Raw genomic sequence first — 16,694 nt, 5'->3', positions numbered from 1 at the left:
AAAAATAGTACTTAATGGAGGGCTGGGAAGGTGGCTTAGTGGTAGAGCACTTGCCTTGCATGCATGAGGCCCTGGGTTTGATTCCTCAGCACCACATAAGCAGAAAAAAAAAAAGCCAGAAGTATCACTCTGGCTCAAGTGATAGAGCGCTAGCCTTGAGCTGAAGAACTGAGGGACAGAGCTCAGGTCCAGAGTTCAGGCCCCATGACCGGCCCCCCCAAAAAAAGTCCTTAATGGAAACCTTTGGAAAGAGTTGAAGAAAAGAGGTCTTTTTAGCTATCCACACATATTAGAAATAGACATTTTCCAAGTTGAATGTCTAGAAATTAATAGTTAAGAAGACAAATTTAGCTAGGTGCTGGTGGCTCAAACCTGCAATCCTAGCTACTCAGGAGGCTGAGATCTGAAGATCTGCAGTTAGAAGCTAGCCTGGGCAGAAAAGTCTATCTACAATAAACTACTCAGAAGAAGCAGGGAGGCTGGGAAGGTGACTTAGTGGTAGAGCATGAGGCCCTGGGTTCGATTTCTCAGCACCACATAAGCAAAAAAGCCAGAAGTGGCGCTGTGGTTCAAGTGGTAGAGTGCTAGCCTTGAGCTGAAGAGCTGAGGGACAGTGCTCAGGCCCAGAGTTCAGGCCCCACAACGGACAAAAAAGAAAAAAAGAAAAAAAAGAAGGAAAAAGCTGGAAGTGGCACTGTGTATCAAGTGACAGAGCACTGCCTTGAGCACATAGAGTTTCAGGCACAGCACCCAGGCCTTGAGGTTAAGCCCCATGACCAGCAAAAGAAAAGAAGACAAATTTTCTTTCTTTTTTTTTTTTTTTTTGTCGGCCATGGGGCTTGAACTCTGGGCCTGGGCGCTGTCCCTCAGCTCTTCAGCTTAAGGCGAGCGCTCTACCACTTGAGCTACAGTGCCACTTCCGGTTTTCTGGTGGTTTATTGGAGATAGGAGTCTCACGGTCTCTCCTGCCCGGGCTGACTTTGAACCAAGATCCTCAGATCTCAGCCTCCTGAGTAGCTAGGATTACAGGCGTGAGCCACCAGCGCCCGGCAAGAAGACAAATTTTCATAGGAGCACCAATATTTCAACATCTTCTTGTTCTCTCATAACAATGGCATTACTAACACTTTTTTCTTCCTTTTCATTTCTTTTTTTTTTGGGGGGGGGTCCGGTCGTGGGGCCTGAATTCTGGGCCTGGGTGCTGTCCCTCAGCTCTTCGGCTCAAGGCTAGCACTCTACCACTTGAGCCACAGCCCCACTTCCGGCTTTTTTCTTATGTGGTACTGAGGAATCGAACCCAGGGCCTTGAGCATGCAAGGCAAGTGCTCTACCACTGAGCCACCTTCCCAGCCCTCTTCCCTTTCATTTCTTTTGGTGGTACTAACAAATTGAACTCAGGGCTCAAGATTGTTAGGCAAATGTTTTACCACTTGAGCTTTGCATGTAGTTCAGGAGGCACTACTGATTTCAGCCCAAAGAATGATTTTATGTGCTTTTAAATAAAAGCAGTAAAAAAAAAAAAAAAAAGCTAAAATACTGGATCCATCTCAAAGTACAAAATTACATCTCTTTTTACTCCTACAAGACAAATCATATGAATTAATGTCTGCCTACAAACATATTATAATTTGATGTGCAATGCTGAATCACTCACTGGAGAAAAGTGTTAGCTGTGGTTCAGAAGTATATATTTTAAATTTAGAGCCCTCAAGTTTTGTTAGTAACTATAAAGCTTCAACAGTGGAAGCTACTAATTATACCCACAATCTGTTTTTTTAAATCTTTGGTTTCAGAGATAAATACTAGCAACAGGATCCACTAAACTGAGCTAACTCTAGACCAAGTCCACCGATAGACTGAACAGATCTGTTACTCTCAGAGGAGAGTAAGGGCAGGTGATCAGTTATTCTTGTCTTAGGTTCCTTCCCAGTAGATTCCTTGACTGTTTGCAGTCCAAGATTTCCTACTTCTGAGCATCAAGCACGTTTCCTACAGACCTCTGCCCAGCACTTTTTCAGATTACTTCTTCACTGCATCCTGGCTCTCTCTCCCTTCACAGACACTGCCTTGCTCTGTTCCTCTTCTCTACCATATTGGTACATTCTTCCTTTGCTCCAGTCCGGCTGTTCCTATCAGTTCTTTCTTGACCACTCACAGTGACCTCTCACCTCTTTAATCTTCTGGGAATGATAACATAAGTGTCCTAGCATATTTTCTGGTTCTTTCATATGTCTTTGTTATGTCTCTCCAGCAAGACAGCATTCCTCCCCCTCCCCCCACCCCCCACCGCCAGTCCTGGGGCTTGAATTAGGGCCTGGGCACTATCTTGAGATTTCTTTTGCTCAAGACTAGCACTATAGCACTTGAGCCACAGAGCCACTGTGGGCTTTTTCTGTTTAGGTGGTACTGAGGAATCGAAGGCAGGGCTTCATAATACTAGGCAAGCACTTTACCACTAAGCCACATTCCCAGCTCTGCACCTAAGTTCTTAAGGCAGGACCTGGTACCCCCTGGAGTGCCAAGCACAGGGTTTGATGAACATACTACTACTTAGGGTAGTATTATAATACTACCCAATATTCCCTGAAGCATAATACTACTTAGTGACCTGGCAACTCAGAGGAAAAAAGTAGACCATGACAAATGTCAGATGACATACACACATATTTGCAAAACCAATAGGCCAAACACACTCTGAAACCCTAAAGACTACAAATCTCATCTTCATGAAACCCAAATTACACATCCTCATCCCTAGTGAAACCCCTGTGAATTCTTTGGCTTAGATAAGTTAGGGCCTCAGAAATCAGTGCCCAACCTGGTAACTGGAGAGACACCGAAATGAGGTAGTCATAGAATGCGACAGGCTGGTAGTGTGGTATAAAACATAGCCTGTGTGTACAGACTGTGTGAGAGAGTTAGACTTCCTGACTGTAACAAACCAGCAAGTTCAGGGTCACCTGGAAGACCACAGCAGTATCCAGGAATAAAGCTAGTGAGAGGACCCTGTCTTACAGCAAAAATGTTCCTCACCAACAGGAATTGGTTAGCACTTCTTGCATATCCTCTGCTGTTCCTAACAATCTATCTGAGGAGCCTTTTCTAGGAGTCTCCAGTATCTCCCTCAGCTGAGTCATCAGCCTTGGCCCATTATCCTCTCTTATAGGAACAAAGAAAATGACAATAAATGGAAAACAGACCAAACAAACCCCCACAGGGCAGCACAATGTCCACCTCATCCCCCAGGAATTCACTTTTTTTCAAAGACTTATACTCTAGAGATGGAAGAGCTAGCTGAGCCCAAAAGAAAAGTCATAGATTTTTCCAGAAAAGCCAGTTTCTAAGTTAGAAACCAAGCTGCAGAATGTGGGGTTATCTGGCAACAACCCTGACCTTGCAGTGGTAAGGAAACAACTGCTTTCTAAATGACTCATGTAGAAACCTTACCCTCTTACCTTGGGTTCTGTCTCATATTATTTGGGAGAAAATCCATTTAGCTATCACTAAAGAGCTGATCCTGGATACTTTGTGCTCTTGTTTTGGCAGGAGGAGGCAGAGATGAATGAGGTGGTGTGAAAGGAAAGATGGAATTGACTTAATTCCTGGGTACAGGCCTGCCCCGTTCCCACCTTGTGGATCTAGTTTCCCAACTAGGTGGCTATGGCACAAGGAGGCATGTAGAAGCCATTCAATGACTCTAAGGCATTTTGTTTGGTTTTGCCAATCCCAGCCTAGTCTGGTCTGCTCCCCTTGCATGTGGACTGGAGAGAGGACTCACCACAGGTTGAGCATTTTCAGGCAGCTACAGAGTATGTAAAGAGAAAAACACAGAAAGGAAGAGAGAGAAAGAGATATTAGTCCACAGAGGTGAGATGGAAGGCACGCCCTGCGAGCCATGCAAACATGCAGAATGTGTCTGTGTTTAGTTTCTTCCTGTTGAGCGAGGGTGAACAGGCCACTGGGTCCCCACATTAAGGTGGAGGTGAGGGACACTGACAGCATTAAGTTGGAAGCTGGGTCTCAGTGGGAAGACAAAACAGAAAAGAAGGGGTGGGAGCCTCAAGGGGGCTTTGCTGGACAACTTCCAGGAAGGCAGCTGGGAAAGGAGCAAAATGACCTTCCCTGTGAGAATTTCGTCAAGCACCAAACCTGAGTCATTTGGTCCCAACACAAGGTGGGGACAAGAAGTTATACAGGGCTGAGGCAACCTCCCTATTCTAAGAGAAACCTATCCCTAGGTTTTTTTTTTTTTTTTAAGCACAATATGCCTGAGCAAAGCAGCTAGTGGTTAACTCCTCCAGTAGAGGGAAAAAGTTTAAGAGACCATTGTATTTTATCAGAAGATGATGCAGAGGAAGGTTGGGTATACCTAGCAGAGAAGGAACTAACGTCTATGCTTATTAATTCTCTGGAGAAATGAGACCTCAATTTGTTAACTTATAACTGAAGTCTGGATAAGAAAAATTCCTATGTTCTTACTAGAATCAAAATCACCAAAAGAGCTGCCTGCCCTTACCACTCTTCCAACCATACTGTAGCTGTCCTGCAGCTGGAGAAAAAGGAAAGTCAAAGAGTCATCTGATAACCAAGACCCTGTCATTTCTTTTCACCTTTACACAATACAAGCTGGGTGAGGAAACCCAAATCAAAAGTCTTCAGTCTCCCCAATACCCAAGCTGAACTGAAATATGGGTAAACCATTATTAACCTCTTCCCTCCCAGGGCCAGAGGCACAAATGGCATCACAGCTATGAGCAATGAGGCGGATGCCTCAGGCTTTTCTAGCTGTGACTTCTTCCCAGGAAAATGATCAGACACATGGCTATCCTGTTCTTACCCCCATACACACAGAAGTCCTGACAGTTCCCTAAGCAAGATGAATTGGCAACTTATAAAACCAGCAGGGAATCCGCACACAAAATGCCCTAAGCAAATGCAACTGCTTCTTTTAGCCTCCACACCTTTCTAAGAACCAAACTTCCAGCTGGTGGCAAAGAGACCAGTGGTTCTATTTGCTAAATGGAAAGAATTTAACCTCCTTTCATATTTCAGATGGTAGTGTACAGAATACACTGCATTATACTTTGTATGAATGATCCCCTATCTTACACACAGGACAAACATCACACTCACATACAAAACTAGTGTACACGTTTGCCAGGATGAAACAAAATGAAAGGGTCCAAGAAATAAGCCTGTCTAGAGCATATCACTAAAAGATCCCCTTGATCTTGTTATTATTCAAAGTATACCATGAAACTCTCTCAGAGGAATAGACTAGATAAAGTTCTAAAAAGAGCTACAAATATAAATTGGGGGTTGGTACAGCTCTCTTTCATGATCAGGGCATGTGTGGCACAGTGGTTCTAACTTGGCTATATAACAGAATTGCGTAAACTTCTAAATTTTTTGATGTTCAGGCCAGATACCAAAACTTCAAGTCAGAATCTCTCAGGCATTTGTATTTTCTAACCTGTCCCAGGTTACTCTAAAGCGCAGTGAAGGTTAAGAGCCCAGAGGTGGGAGCATCATATTGCTAGTAGAGGAGCATGACAGAAACATTTTGAGTCCTATTAAAATCTCCAAAGTCTCTGAGAATATGGAGCAAGTTTCTTTACTGAAAAACCTGGGGCACCACTCTCCCTCCTCGCCTGCCTCAGGTATTAGTGCCTCTATGGGCCAGGAGAAGAGTATCTGAGCAGGAGCTCAATAAGAGCCCAAGTCTTTCTCAGTTGCTTCTCATCTGTTGGATAGGACTTCCTGAAAGCAAAGCAAGCTCACCAAATAGATGGGCAAAAGCATGCAAAATGTATCTGGAAGGAAGAACTCAGCTCTTGGTAGGCATCACTGTGGACTTAAGCCCAAAGGTGGCTTGTATTTGGACTATATAGGTGCTCAAGAGACCATGTAGGGCACACTAGTACTACAAATACATTGCTCAGGGACAACAAGTTACTGGTATATCCTGAATGTTCTAAAAAGGCTTACAAGAAAAGTCATCTACACTATGATTCTCTTTCTCCCTATGTGATATTTTCTTGGAATTTGATCTGAGTTTGGAATGAGGAAAAAGGGAAAGAGATGGTAGAAATGCTGCTTTTGCAGTAGAATCAACAATCACTTCACCTTCCACCCCAGACTCTTTTAAGAGTTTAAACACAGACCATGCAGAGAACATCAAGGGGCCAAGGGTATGGACAGGGCAAGACATACACATGCAAGAGAAGCAGAAAAGAAAGTGAGGTGACCACCCCACTTTCTTGGGACTAGGAGTACTTCTTTTCTTACCCAAGACTCTCACAGACATGGATTTTTCTTGCCTGATGTATGTACTTACTCTTCCTAAGTCTAGAATCATTTGAGAGGGAAACAGCCGTGAAACCCTTCCAGAGATGTCAGCTATCAACCAGACATTTAATATCAGTCACCATGGCCATGGTCTAAGTTTTGTCTCTGCATCCAATAGGAAGCAAAACAAAACAAAAAAAACCCTCCAGGGCACCAGGAAGCTTATGGTTACTATCTTCTGTAGCCCTCATAACATAATTATTTTATTTCACTAAGTCTATCTTTCCAGAGATCATAGCTAAAGGTGACAGCAGCCTTAAGGTACCATGCAAAAAAATAAAGTGGTCAAAGGAAGAAAGCTGTAGACACAAGCATGAGGAATCTAGTCTGAGATGAGAAGCACACAGAAACAGAAAACATTTTCCAACCCACAGTTCCAGAGCCCCCTTGAAAGATGGACGTACTTAGCTTCCTCCACTACCTCCACCTCAGCATGAGCTGTGATTGGTGCATTCGAATGGTCTCCAGTGGGGTCATCCACGTTCAGCTCTCCATTGGTTGAACTAACCACCTGAAACAGAAAGGTAGACTGTGACAAGCACCAAGGCAATATGAGGTTCCTGCCAGGGGTAGGGCAGGTCACTAAGGGGGATCTGATCTCAAGCTTAGATACTAGCCAGTCAGGGTCAGGAATCTTTGTTTTCCTGCCCTCACGGGCCTATTGTCCTAATTTAGAGCAAGATCCCATCATAGAATGATGACAGTAACTTCCACAATGAGTACCTACTTTCTGTCAGGCACTATGATACACTAGCTCCATGTGTATAAATTTAAAGCTCAAAACCTTATGAAGAGGTCATTTTTTTCACTTTTTTATTATTAGTTATTTTATTCATTCATTTGATTTATGATTAGGTATTCTTAGCCACTCCTGAGAAGTTTAGGAGTAGCTCTTAGGGCTGGGATTGCCTGAAGTTCCATCTGTCTATAGGGGACAGCTGTCCTATGAATGACATTTCCATCTTTTGTTTTTTAATCCTATTACTTTCTTTTAATGGATGGAAGCAATAAGAAATGACTTAACCAAGAGTTGTCATTGTAGATTTACAGGATAGAAATTTGTTCTAAACTGATTTTTTTTTACATATTACAAAAATGCAATAGTGCTTTATTAAATGGAAAATTAAAATGCAACTGCATAGTTGTCATATTTTCCTTTTTGTTTCAGTCCAGTCTCACTATATAGCCCAAGCTGGCCTCAAACTGATTACGTAGCCCAGGATGGCCTTTAACCTGCTGTTCTCCTGTGTCACCACCTATGTCCTGGGACTGCAGGCACGAACCACAATGTTTGGTGTCACAGCTGACTTAAACTCATTCTATTCTCCTGAACATAGTGGATAAATTCTACTCCTTTCCATTTAGAAGTTCATAGATTCAGTAATTGTGAACTTTTAAAAAAAATTCTGAAAAGGAAACCAAGAGTAGGCATCAGAGATAATAAACGATCACACTTTCCTTTGAAATTTCTTCATAGCTTTTGACCACTGGTTTGAAGTTATTTAACAAGACTGGCTTGTCCTCTCTGGTGAGAGGGAAGATGGTAAGGAAACACTTTCCCTTGGAAAGCCCGTCTTATTTCAACGACTTTTATTTCAGGTTCAATGTCATCCCACTCCTCACTGATGGTCCCCGGACTGTAAATGGAAGCTCTCACTCCTGTCATCTGGTTAATGTGGACCCGATCAGGCTTCTCTTGCTGGTGCAGCTGCTTCTGCCACTTGGTTTCATTTCCAGCACATGATTCCTGTTTATGTGGGTGCTGGGGAGTGGGAAAAGGGACCCCGCTGGACAAACCATTCTGCTGTTAAAGATCTTGGCTGAAACATGGGAGAGAACCACAAAATAGGATAAATGGTTCGAATATCGTAGGCCCTTGGGTAAGTAACTTCTATTTGAGATTGTTCTTACAAGTTGAAAGAATTATATAAAAAATGTAAAAGACAGTATTGAGTATAATACCTGGTATATAATAATGGAGGTGGCAAGATATAGCAAATAACAACTGGGCTTCAGAATTAGTCAGCTCTGGGCCTGAACCTCATTCCCACCACTTACTTGCTGTGGGTCCTTGGGCAAAGTTCACAATCTTTCTATGCCTGAGTTTCCTAGTCTGTAAAATGGGACAATGCTGCTTACCTACTGGAGTTGCAGTACAAATAATGCACAAAAAAATGCCTATCCAGGGCTATGATATGTCATGATGTATGGTAATAGCTCAATAAATGTTTATCTCATTGTTAATCACCGGCTATAATTGGTGGGTGTGTGTATGTGTGTAGATGGGCTAGTACTAGGGCTTGAACTCAGAGCCTTTCTCCCTTAACCTTTTTTGCTCACAGCTCCACAGCTTAAACCACTTACTCACTTCTGGCTTCTTGCTTGTTAACTGGAAATAAGAATTTCTTGCATTTGTCTACCTTTGCTGTTTTTTTGTTTTTGTCATTCATGGGGCTTGAACTCTGGGCCTGGGTGCTGTCCCTCAGCTCTTCAGCACAAGGCTAGTGCTCTACCACTTGAGCCACAGTGCCATTTCCAGTTTTCTGGTGGTTAATTGAAGATAAGAGTCTCACGGAGCTTCCTGCCTGGGCTTTGAACCACGATTCTCAGATCTCAGCCTCCTGAGTAGCTAGGATTATAGTGTGAATCACAGTGCCTGACTTTACAAATGTATATTCTTATCTGTCTCTAGTTTTGGTGTCCTTACTAGCAGCTTATTTGCATACATTCCTCAACAATCATAGAGGAAGATGGGATAACTGTTTAGTACATATAGTCTTTGCAAGAGATGGTGAATACTACCTACCAGCAATTTATAGCCGCCATGTTTTAAATCAGAATAACTATGGTTCTTTTTTTTTGGGGGGGGGGGATCGGTTGTGGGGCCTGAACTTGGGGCCTGGGCGCTGTCTCTCAGCTCTTCAGCTCAAGGCTAGCACTCTACCACTTGAGCTACAGTGCCACTTCTGGCTTTTTCTACTTATGTGGTGCTAAGGAATCGATCCCAGGGCCTTATGCATGCAAGGCAAGCACTCTACCACTGAGCCATCTTCCCAACCCAACTATGGTTCTTATTAAGAACATAAATTATAAAAATTTTAAAATAATACTGTGTGGTTAGCAGAAAATATCTACATTATTAAATCTGGATTGGTTAAAGGGAGAGCTAAATTTCTCTAAGTCAAAGTTAGTATCTGATTTGTAAGAAACCCGACTTTTATCTTTTTTATTGTTTAATGTACCATACATCATGATCCATATTCACAAAATGTAGAGCCCATCCTGACCTTATCTTGACATAATAAATACAAAATAGTATTCTCCTTCTGCAATAAAAAGATTTCCTGCCAAGTACCACTGGCTCATGCCTGTAATCCTAGCTACTCAGAAGGCTGAGTTCTGAGGATCATGGTTCTCAGCCTGCCTGGGCAGGAGAGTCTCCAAATAACCACCTAAAAACTAGAAGTGGAGCTGTGGCTTAAGTGGTAGAGCACTAGCCTTGAGCAAAAAAACCTCAGAGACAGTGCCCAGGTCCTGAGTTCAGGCTGCAGGACTGACATTAAAAAAAAGGAAAAATAAGAAAAGTTTTCTTATTAATCTAATCATTATTTTAAAAATTAGACAAAAAAGTGTAGGATATCCTATAGGACTTCTAGAAATGACACTTCAAAAAAGACTCAGTTTTTTTTTTGTGTGTGTGTGTGTCAGTAATGGGGGTAAGTGCTCTACCACTTGGGTCACAGCTCCACTTCCAGCTTTTTGGTGGCTAATTGGAGATAAAGAGTCTCACTGACTTTCCTGCCTGGGCTATAATTACTATGAACACATTTTATACCACTATTCTAGCTATATTACACAAGCTCATATGGGTAATCCAGGAGAAAGAATAAGTACTACTTTGATTTTTACTCCTTAAATTTGGTAATATTCCTTGTAGGAATTTCAAAACTTTAAGTTACATGTCCTATTTTCCAAAATGTCAGAGCAGCAGAGCTGTGTACCAAAGTCATTCCTTGGTCCTAGACTTTTTTTTTTTTTTTTTGTCGGTTGTCGGGCCTGAACACTGGGTGTGGGTGATGTCCCTCAGCTCTTCAGCTCAAGGCTAGCTAGTGCTCAAGGTTAGTGGCTCTATACTTGAGCCACAGCGCCACTTCCAGCTTTTTTCTTTTTGCTTATGTGGTGCTGAGGAATCGAACCCAGGGCCTCAGGCATGCAAGACAAGCACTCTACCACTGAGCCAACTTCCCAGCCCCTCTGCCAGATTTCTTGGTGTTTGTATAGACAACAGGCACTTCCCTGTTGCTTGATATGCTTATCATATCTTCTTTGGCTTATTTTTACATTCCTGTTCTAATCTTCTTAATGGGGAAGACCCATCTCATTCCCATCCTAGTATTTCTATAAATCTCTTTTGTGTGGAAAACCTAAATTCAAGAAGAAAATACTGGCCTGGGAATGTGGTTTAGTGGTAGAGTGCTTGTCTAGCATGCATGAAACCCTGGGTTTGATTCCTCAGTATCACATAACAGAAAAAGCCAGAAGTGGCACTGTAGCTCAAGTATAGAGCCACTAGCCTTGAGCACTAGCTAGCCTTGAGCACAGAGAGGCTCAGTGCTTAACAACAACAACAAAAAAGGCTCAAGGCAGGATGTGGCCTATTGGCTATGTATGTCACCTATACTAACATTTTTTTTTCCTGTGCATGTATTTTATTTTATTTTTTTGGTCAATCCTAGGGCTTGAACTCAGGGCCTGGAGACTGTCCCTGAGCTTCTTTTGGTCAAGCACTCTACAACTGAGCCAAAGTGCCACTTCCACCTTTTTCTGTTTACATGATACTGAGGAATCGAACCCAGGACTTCTGATGTGTGCTAGGTAAGCATTCTACCATTAAGCCACATTCCCAGCCCTGTGCATTTTTTTTTGTTTGTTTTTGTTTTTTTGCCAGTCCTGGGGCTTGAACTGAGGGGCCTGGGCACTGTCCCTGAGATTCTTTTTTGTTGCTGTTGTTGTCAGTCGTGGGGCTTGAACTCTGGGCCTGGGCACGGTCCCTATGTGCTAGTGCTCTACCTCTTGAGCCACTTGGTTAATGGGAGATAAGAGTTTCACGGGGGCTGGGTAGGTGGCTCAGTGGTAGAGCGCTTGCCTTGCATGCATGAGGCCCTGGGTTCAATTCCTCAGCACCACATAAGCAAAAAGAAAAAAGCCAGAAGTGGCGCTGTGGCTCAAGTGATAGAGCGCTAGCCTTGAGCTGAAGAGCTGACGGACAGCGCCCAGGCCCAGAGTTCAGGCCCCACGACTGGACTCCCCCCCCCCCCCAAAAAAAAGTAAAAGTAAAAGTAAAAGAGTTTCACAGACGTTCCTGCCCAGGCTGGCTTTGAACCATGATCCTCAGATCTCAGCCTCCTGAGAGGCTAGGATTATAGGCGTGAGCCACCAGTGCCCTGCTCTCCCTGAGTTTCTTTAGCTCAAGGCTAGCACTCTACCACTTGAGCCACAGCACTACTTCCAGCTTTTTGTGTTCATATGGTACTGAGGAATTGAACCCAGGACTTCATGAACACAAGGCAAGCACTCTACCATTAAACCATATTCCTAGCCCTGCATGTATTCTTAAACATTTAAAAACAGCTGGGGTATATATGACTTTTGACATAAGACTAAAACACAGTTCTGGAAATTACTTTGTTAATGATTTCCTCCTTCAGTTTTTTTTTTTTTTTTTTTGGGTCCTATCGTGGGCCTGAACTCTGCCTGGGCGCTGTCCCTCAGCTCTTCAGCTCAAGGCTAGCGCTCTACCACTTGAGCCACAGCGCCACTTCTGGCTTTTTTCTTTTTGCTTATGTGGTGCTTAGGAATCGAACCCAGGGCCTCAAGCATGCAAGGCAAGTGCTCTACCACTGAGCCACCTTCCCAGCCCCTCCTCCAGTTTTTCTATTCTATCCCTGGAACGCCTTTGAATTAAATCTCCTTGACGCTCTTCAATCTTTATTATTATTATTATTTTGGTTGGTTGTGAGGCTTGAACTCTGGGCCTGGGCACTGTCCCTCAGCTCTTCAGTTCAAGGCTAGCACTCTACCACTTGAGCCATAGTGCCACTTCCAGTTTTCTGGTGATTTACTGGAGATAAAGACTCTCATGAGCTTGGCTGCCCAGGTTGGCTTTGAACAGTGATTCTCAGATATCAGCCTCCTGAGTAGATAGGATTATGGGAATGAGCCACCAGAGCCTGACTCTTCAATCTTCTTGTACTAATTTCTCCTATTTTTAATCTATCTCTTTTTGGAAGACTTTTTTTTTTTTTGGTCGGTTGTGGGGCTTGAACTCTGGGCTTGGGGCCTGTCCCTGCGTTCTTCAACTCAAGGCAAGCGCTCTACCGCTTGAGCCACAGTGGTTTATTGTAGATAAGAGTCTCAAGGACTTTCCTGCCTCAACTGGCTTTGAACTGCGATCCTCAGATCTCAGCCTCCCTCCTGAGTAGCTAGGATTACAGGCGTGAGCCACCAGAGCCTAGCTGCCTAGCCCACTTCTTCAACTTTCTATTCTAACCTAATTGAGGCTTTTTTTTTTCAGTTCCTCTGAATGATAAGAACTTTCAGAGAATCACTTGTTGTTCATAACAACCCAGCCTATCAACCTATGTTTCCACCCACGAAGAGTTCACTGTACTCAACTGGATTTCACTCAAGACTTTAAAATAGTCCAAAAAGAATAAAGAAAAAAAAAAAGATCCACAAATGGGTCCTCATACTAAACAGAGAAGAAAAATTTTAAACCAGTCCAAATGAAATCAGAAATAATTTTGCAAGACCATAATTACTCCAGGAAGAAAAAAGGAAATTCCAACTTCTTGGATACCCACTCAGAAACAAGTGACTCACAACAACAAATACTCTCAAGTTATCATATACTAAAGCACACAGTATAATGGAATGAGCTAGATATGCAGTCCTCTAGACCTCTATCCCCCAAATATTGATATGCTTCAGGACTCTAACATTCACAGGCTTGACACCCAACACATTTCTACCTTGCTGATATTTTTGTAGTCTATTATACGTGGATCAAGGTTATAGGGCTAGGATAACTCAATGATTAGAAATCATATAGATGTTTCTTAGTCACTGACAAGAAGCAATTATTTCACTAAGTGACTCTTACCCCAGTCAACCTGGGCAAAAATCAGTGCATAGTCAGCTACGCATAGTCAGCAGTTCACCCTTGCTATTATGTGTCCATTCAAAAGGAGCCCAAGTTTTCAAAGCAAGCCAGCATTCTATCAAGTCAGGCTGGGAAGGCCAGGAAAAGGAAATAAAGGCAGTAAGTACCTGCACTGATCCCCCATGGCGGTCTGCAGCCAAGTGAGACGTCAGGTATGAGGTATTGGTCTGCCGGCTGGGCTGGATTTCCCACTCTCCTCGGCGCTCTGACGATGCAGTCTGCTCAGGCATTAGGAAGCATAAGAGCAAGATATGGAAGGAAAGGTGAAGCAACAGCAAGCAGTAACATAATTAAGTACATTAGTGCCCCTGTAGAGTTTTGGTTTTTGTTTTAGGTCTTAAACTAACAACTGCTGCAAAGCACTGAAAGAAAGTTAGTGTGGCTACATTCACTTCAGCCTCATGAGCCAATACTCAAGTCTACACCACATCATCCTCATCCAGATACACAAGAAGTTTTGCCCAAAGAGGAGGGGGAGCCAACCGAAAGCTGGAATCTCCTTTCAGCTTCCATACTGGTTAAAATTCCAGGAGTCACTAAGCAGATCATACTTAGAATTTTAAGATTCTTAAAGACAGGGCTGGGATTGTGGCTTAGTGGTAGAGTGCTTGCCTAGCATACATGAAGCCCTGGGTTCAATTCCTCAGTACCACATAAACAGAAAAAGACCCAAGTGGTGCTGTGGCTCAAGTGGTAGAGTGCTAACCTTGAGCAGAAAAAAAAGAAGTTCAGGGACAGTGCCCAAGCCCTAAGTTCAAGCCCCAGGACTGGCAAAAACAAAACAAAACCTTAAAACAGTCATTTCACTGACAAAAATCTATCTGCCTAGACAGCAGTCAGCGGAGAAAATTCCTGCATTTAGCATAAAATAATGTGTTTTCCTTAACTAGGGAGGCTACTACTCTCAAGATTAACCTCCATGAGACTTTCTACTGAGATAAAATCAGCAGTGGCTGAAATATGTTTTCTTATGGAAAATGAACAAATTATCTTTTCAAAAGCAGGTTCATTTGTCAAGAGTAAGGAAAGATGGGGAATAAAAATAAGGCTTGGGGCTAGGAAGGTGGCTCAGTGAGAAAGTGCTTTCCTTGTATGTATGAGGCCCTGGGTTTGACTCCTCAGCACCACATAAGCAAAAAAAGCTGGAAGTGGTGCTGTGGCTCAAGTGGTAGAGTGCTCGCCTTGAGCTGAAAAACTGAGGGACAGTGCCCACATCCAGAGTTCAGGCCACACGAAATGACCAAAAAAAAAAAAAAGGCTTGTTTTCTTGTTTTTCTAACTCATTAACCTCTAATTTGGAATGAAAAAGAGTTTCCTAATTGACATGACCACTATGAATTATCTTGCAGAAAGCAAAAGGAAAATCTTTTCTCAGTAAAAGGACATTGCGTCCACCTTTGCTGCCACTCAGGCTCTCTTCATTCCTTCTTTACCTGTTTTTTAGATCTCATACTATTCTGATCTTGCTCATATGTGACTTTTGTTCTGAAGAATCTGTATTAGGTGCCTCTTCCCCTGGCTGAGGAGGTGTTAGCATCATGATGCTCAGCTGTTACAGTCCTAAGGCTCTACAAAAATGAAAAATGAGTAGTTGGAGAGGCAGCAGTGAGGGATTAGTAAATCAGATTTTAATTGCTGCTAGTATTAGAAATAGCAGCAGGGGATAGGATGGAGATTGCTGCTCTGCATGAAAACCAGTAAGAAGCCTATAAATCTTAGATATTTTCATAACCATTAATGTTGTGCTCTATAAAAAAAGAAAAGGAAGAAAGGATGTAGTGGTCTGAGGCTCTATATTCACTATCTCCAGGACTTGACAGACAAGAGTTGTTTAAAGCTCACCTTTAGGTCACCTCAAAGGTATTTCCCATAAACCATGTGTAACTTGTTCATTATTAATGGAATATGAAGTCACATAGGTGACAGCATTGTTAAGGATCCTGCTCAGGGAATCAGTAGATTCTATAAGAAAGCAGCTGTATTAACTTGCTTGCTATGAAATTTTACAAAAGAGGGGTCTGTCTGGTTTTGTACTGATAGTCTAACATTAAAGTCAGAACACTCCAGTGTCTCCTCTGCATTCTCCCTGTGTTCCCCTCCACCCCCACACTTTAAGTCTTATTAAATTGCTCAGGCTGACTCCTAACTTGAAATCCTCATATCTCAGCCTCCTCGCAAGCTGGGATTACAGATGTGCACTACCATGCTGATTGATAGACATTCATTCAGATGTTCAATTTTCCAAAATAAGGTGGCAGTGTATATCATATTCACACTATTTTATAAACTTACTGAAATAATGTGTTATGTCCACAGAACTCTTAATCTCATTCATTCAGATGACTAGGGATCTGAGACTAAATCTGCTTTTAATATTAGAATTAAAATCTAAAGATATTACTCAGAAAACTAGAATCTATAAGTGATAGTCTCTTCAGTTCCATTTAAGATTTCATATTTTTGTAATATTTCAAAAGAACTTTAAGCTCCCAAAGTATTATATAATTCTGTCAGTTGTCGAAAAAATTAAATACTTAAAAAACACCTAGACAGAGGATGGAAGTATGGTTCAAGTGGTAGAGTGCCGGCCAATGAGCAAAAGTCCTGAGAAATACTGAGTTTGAGCCAGGCACTGGTGGCTCATGCCAGGAGGCTGAAATTTGAGGGTCACTGTTCAAAGCCAGCTTGGGTAGGAAAGTCCCTGAGACTTATCTCCAATAAAACCACTAGAAAACCGGAAGTGGCACTGTGGCTCAAATGTAGAGCGCTAGCCTGAAGAGCTGAGGGACAGCACCCAGGCCCAGAGTTCAAGGCCCACGATCAAGCATCCAGATGTTTATTTACAAGCTATTTAGTGTTCTTTAAGAGTTCTATGATACAAATAACTTAACTGATTCTCTCATGAATACTGTTTATACATTGGTTTTTCAGGCAGATAAAATTGAAAAAGGCTGGGGATATAGTTTAATGGCAGAGTGCTTGTCTAGCTTGGATAAGCCCTGGGTTTAATTCCCAGAACAGGTGTGTGTGTGTGTGTATAGGAATGGGCTGAAAACAAAAACACATACACTAATTTGTGTGTATGTGTGTTGGTGGGGAAAACAAGCTCTCTCTGCAAGCTAAG

At 42.6% G+C, this 16,694-nt stretch overlaps 1 protein-coding gene across 9 annotated transcripts in view; it reads right to left on the bottom strand.

Annotated features, from left to right (window-relative positions):
* Csnk1g1 (casein kinase 1 gamma 1) overlaps nucleotides 1-16,694 on the bottom strand; it is a 162,088-nt gene that overhangs the window by 8,082 nt on the left and 137,312 nt on the right. For 3 of the 9 annotated variants that reach the window (XM_069995185.1, XM_069995186.1, XM_069995193.1), the window contains 3 exons: nucleotides 13,678-13,788; nucleotides 6,753-6,859; nucleotides 3,779-3,802 (listed from right to left, as the gene is read on the bottom strand). In XM_069995185.1, coding sequence (XP_069851286.1) covers nucleotides 3,779-3,802; nucleotides 6,753-6,859; nucleotides 13,678-13,788 — 242 coding nt within the window. Of the gene's footprint in view, nucleotides 1-3,778; nucleotides 3,803-6,752; nucleotides 6,860-8,003; nucleotides 8,169-13,677; nucleotides 13,789-15,003; nucleotides 15,139-16,694 lie in introns of those variants that run through there. The other 6 variants (XM_069995188.1, XM_069995189.1, XM_069995190.1 and 3 more) reach the window with 5 other exon arrangements.

Source organism: Dipodomys merriami, unplaced genomic scaffold (assembly GCF_024711535.1).
Source record: "Dipodomys merriami isolate MVZ:Mamm:240054 unplaced genomic scaffold, mDipMer1.0.p SCAF_48, whole genome shotgun sequence".
Classification (NCBI taxonomy): domain Eukaryota; kingdom Metazoa; phylum Chordata; class Mammalia; order Rodentia; family Heteromyidae; genus Dipodomys; species Dipodomys merriami.
This window is presented reverse-complemented; position numbering and strand designations above follow the sequence as displayed.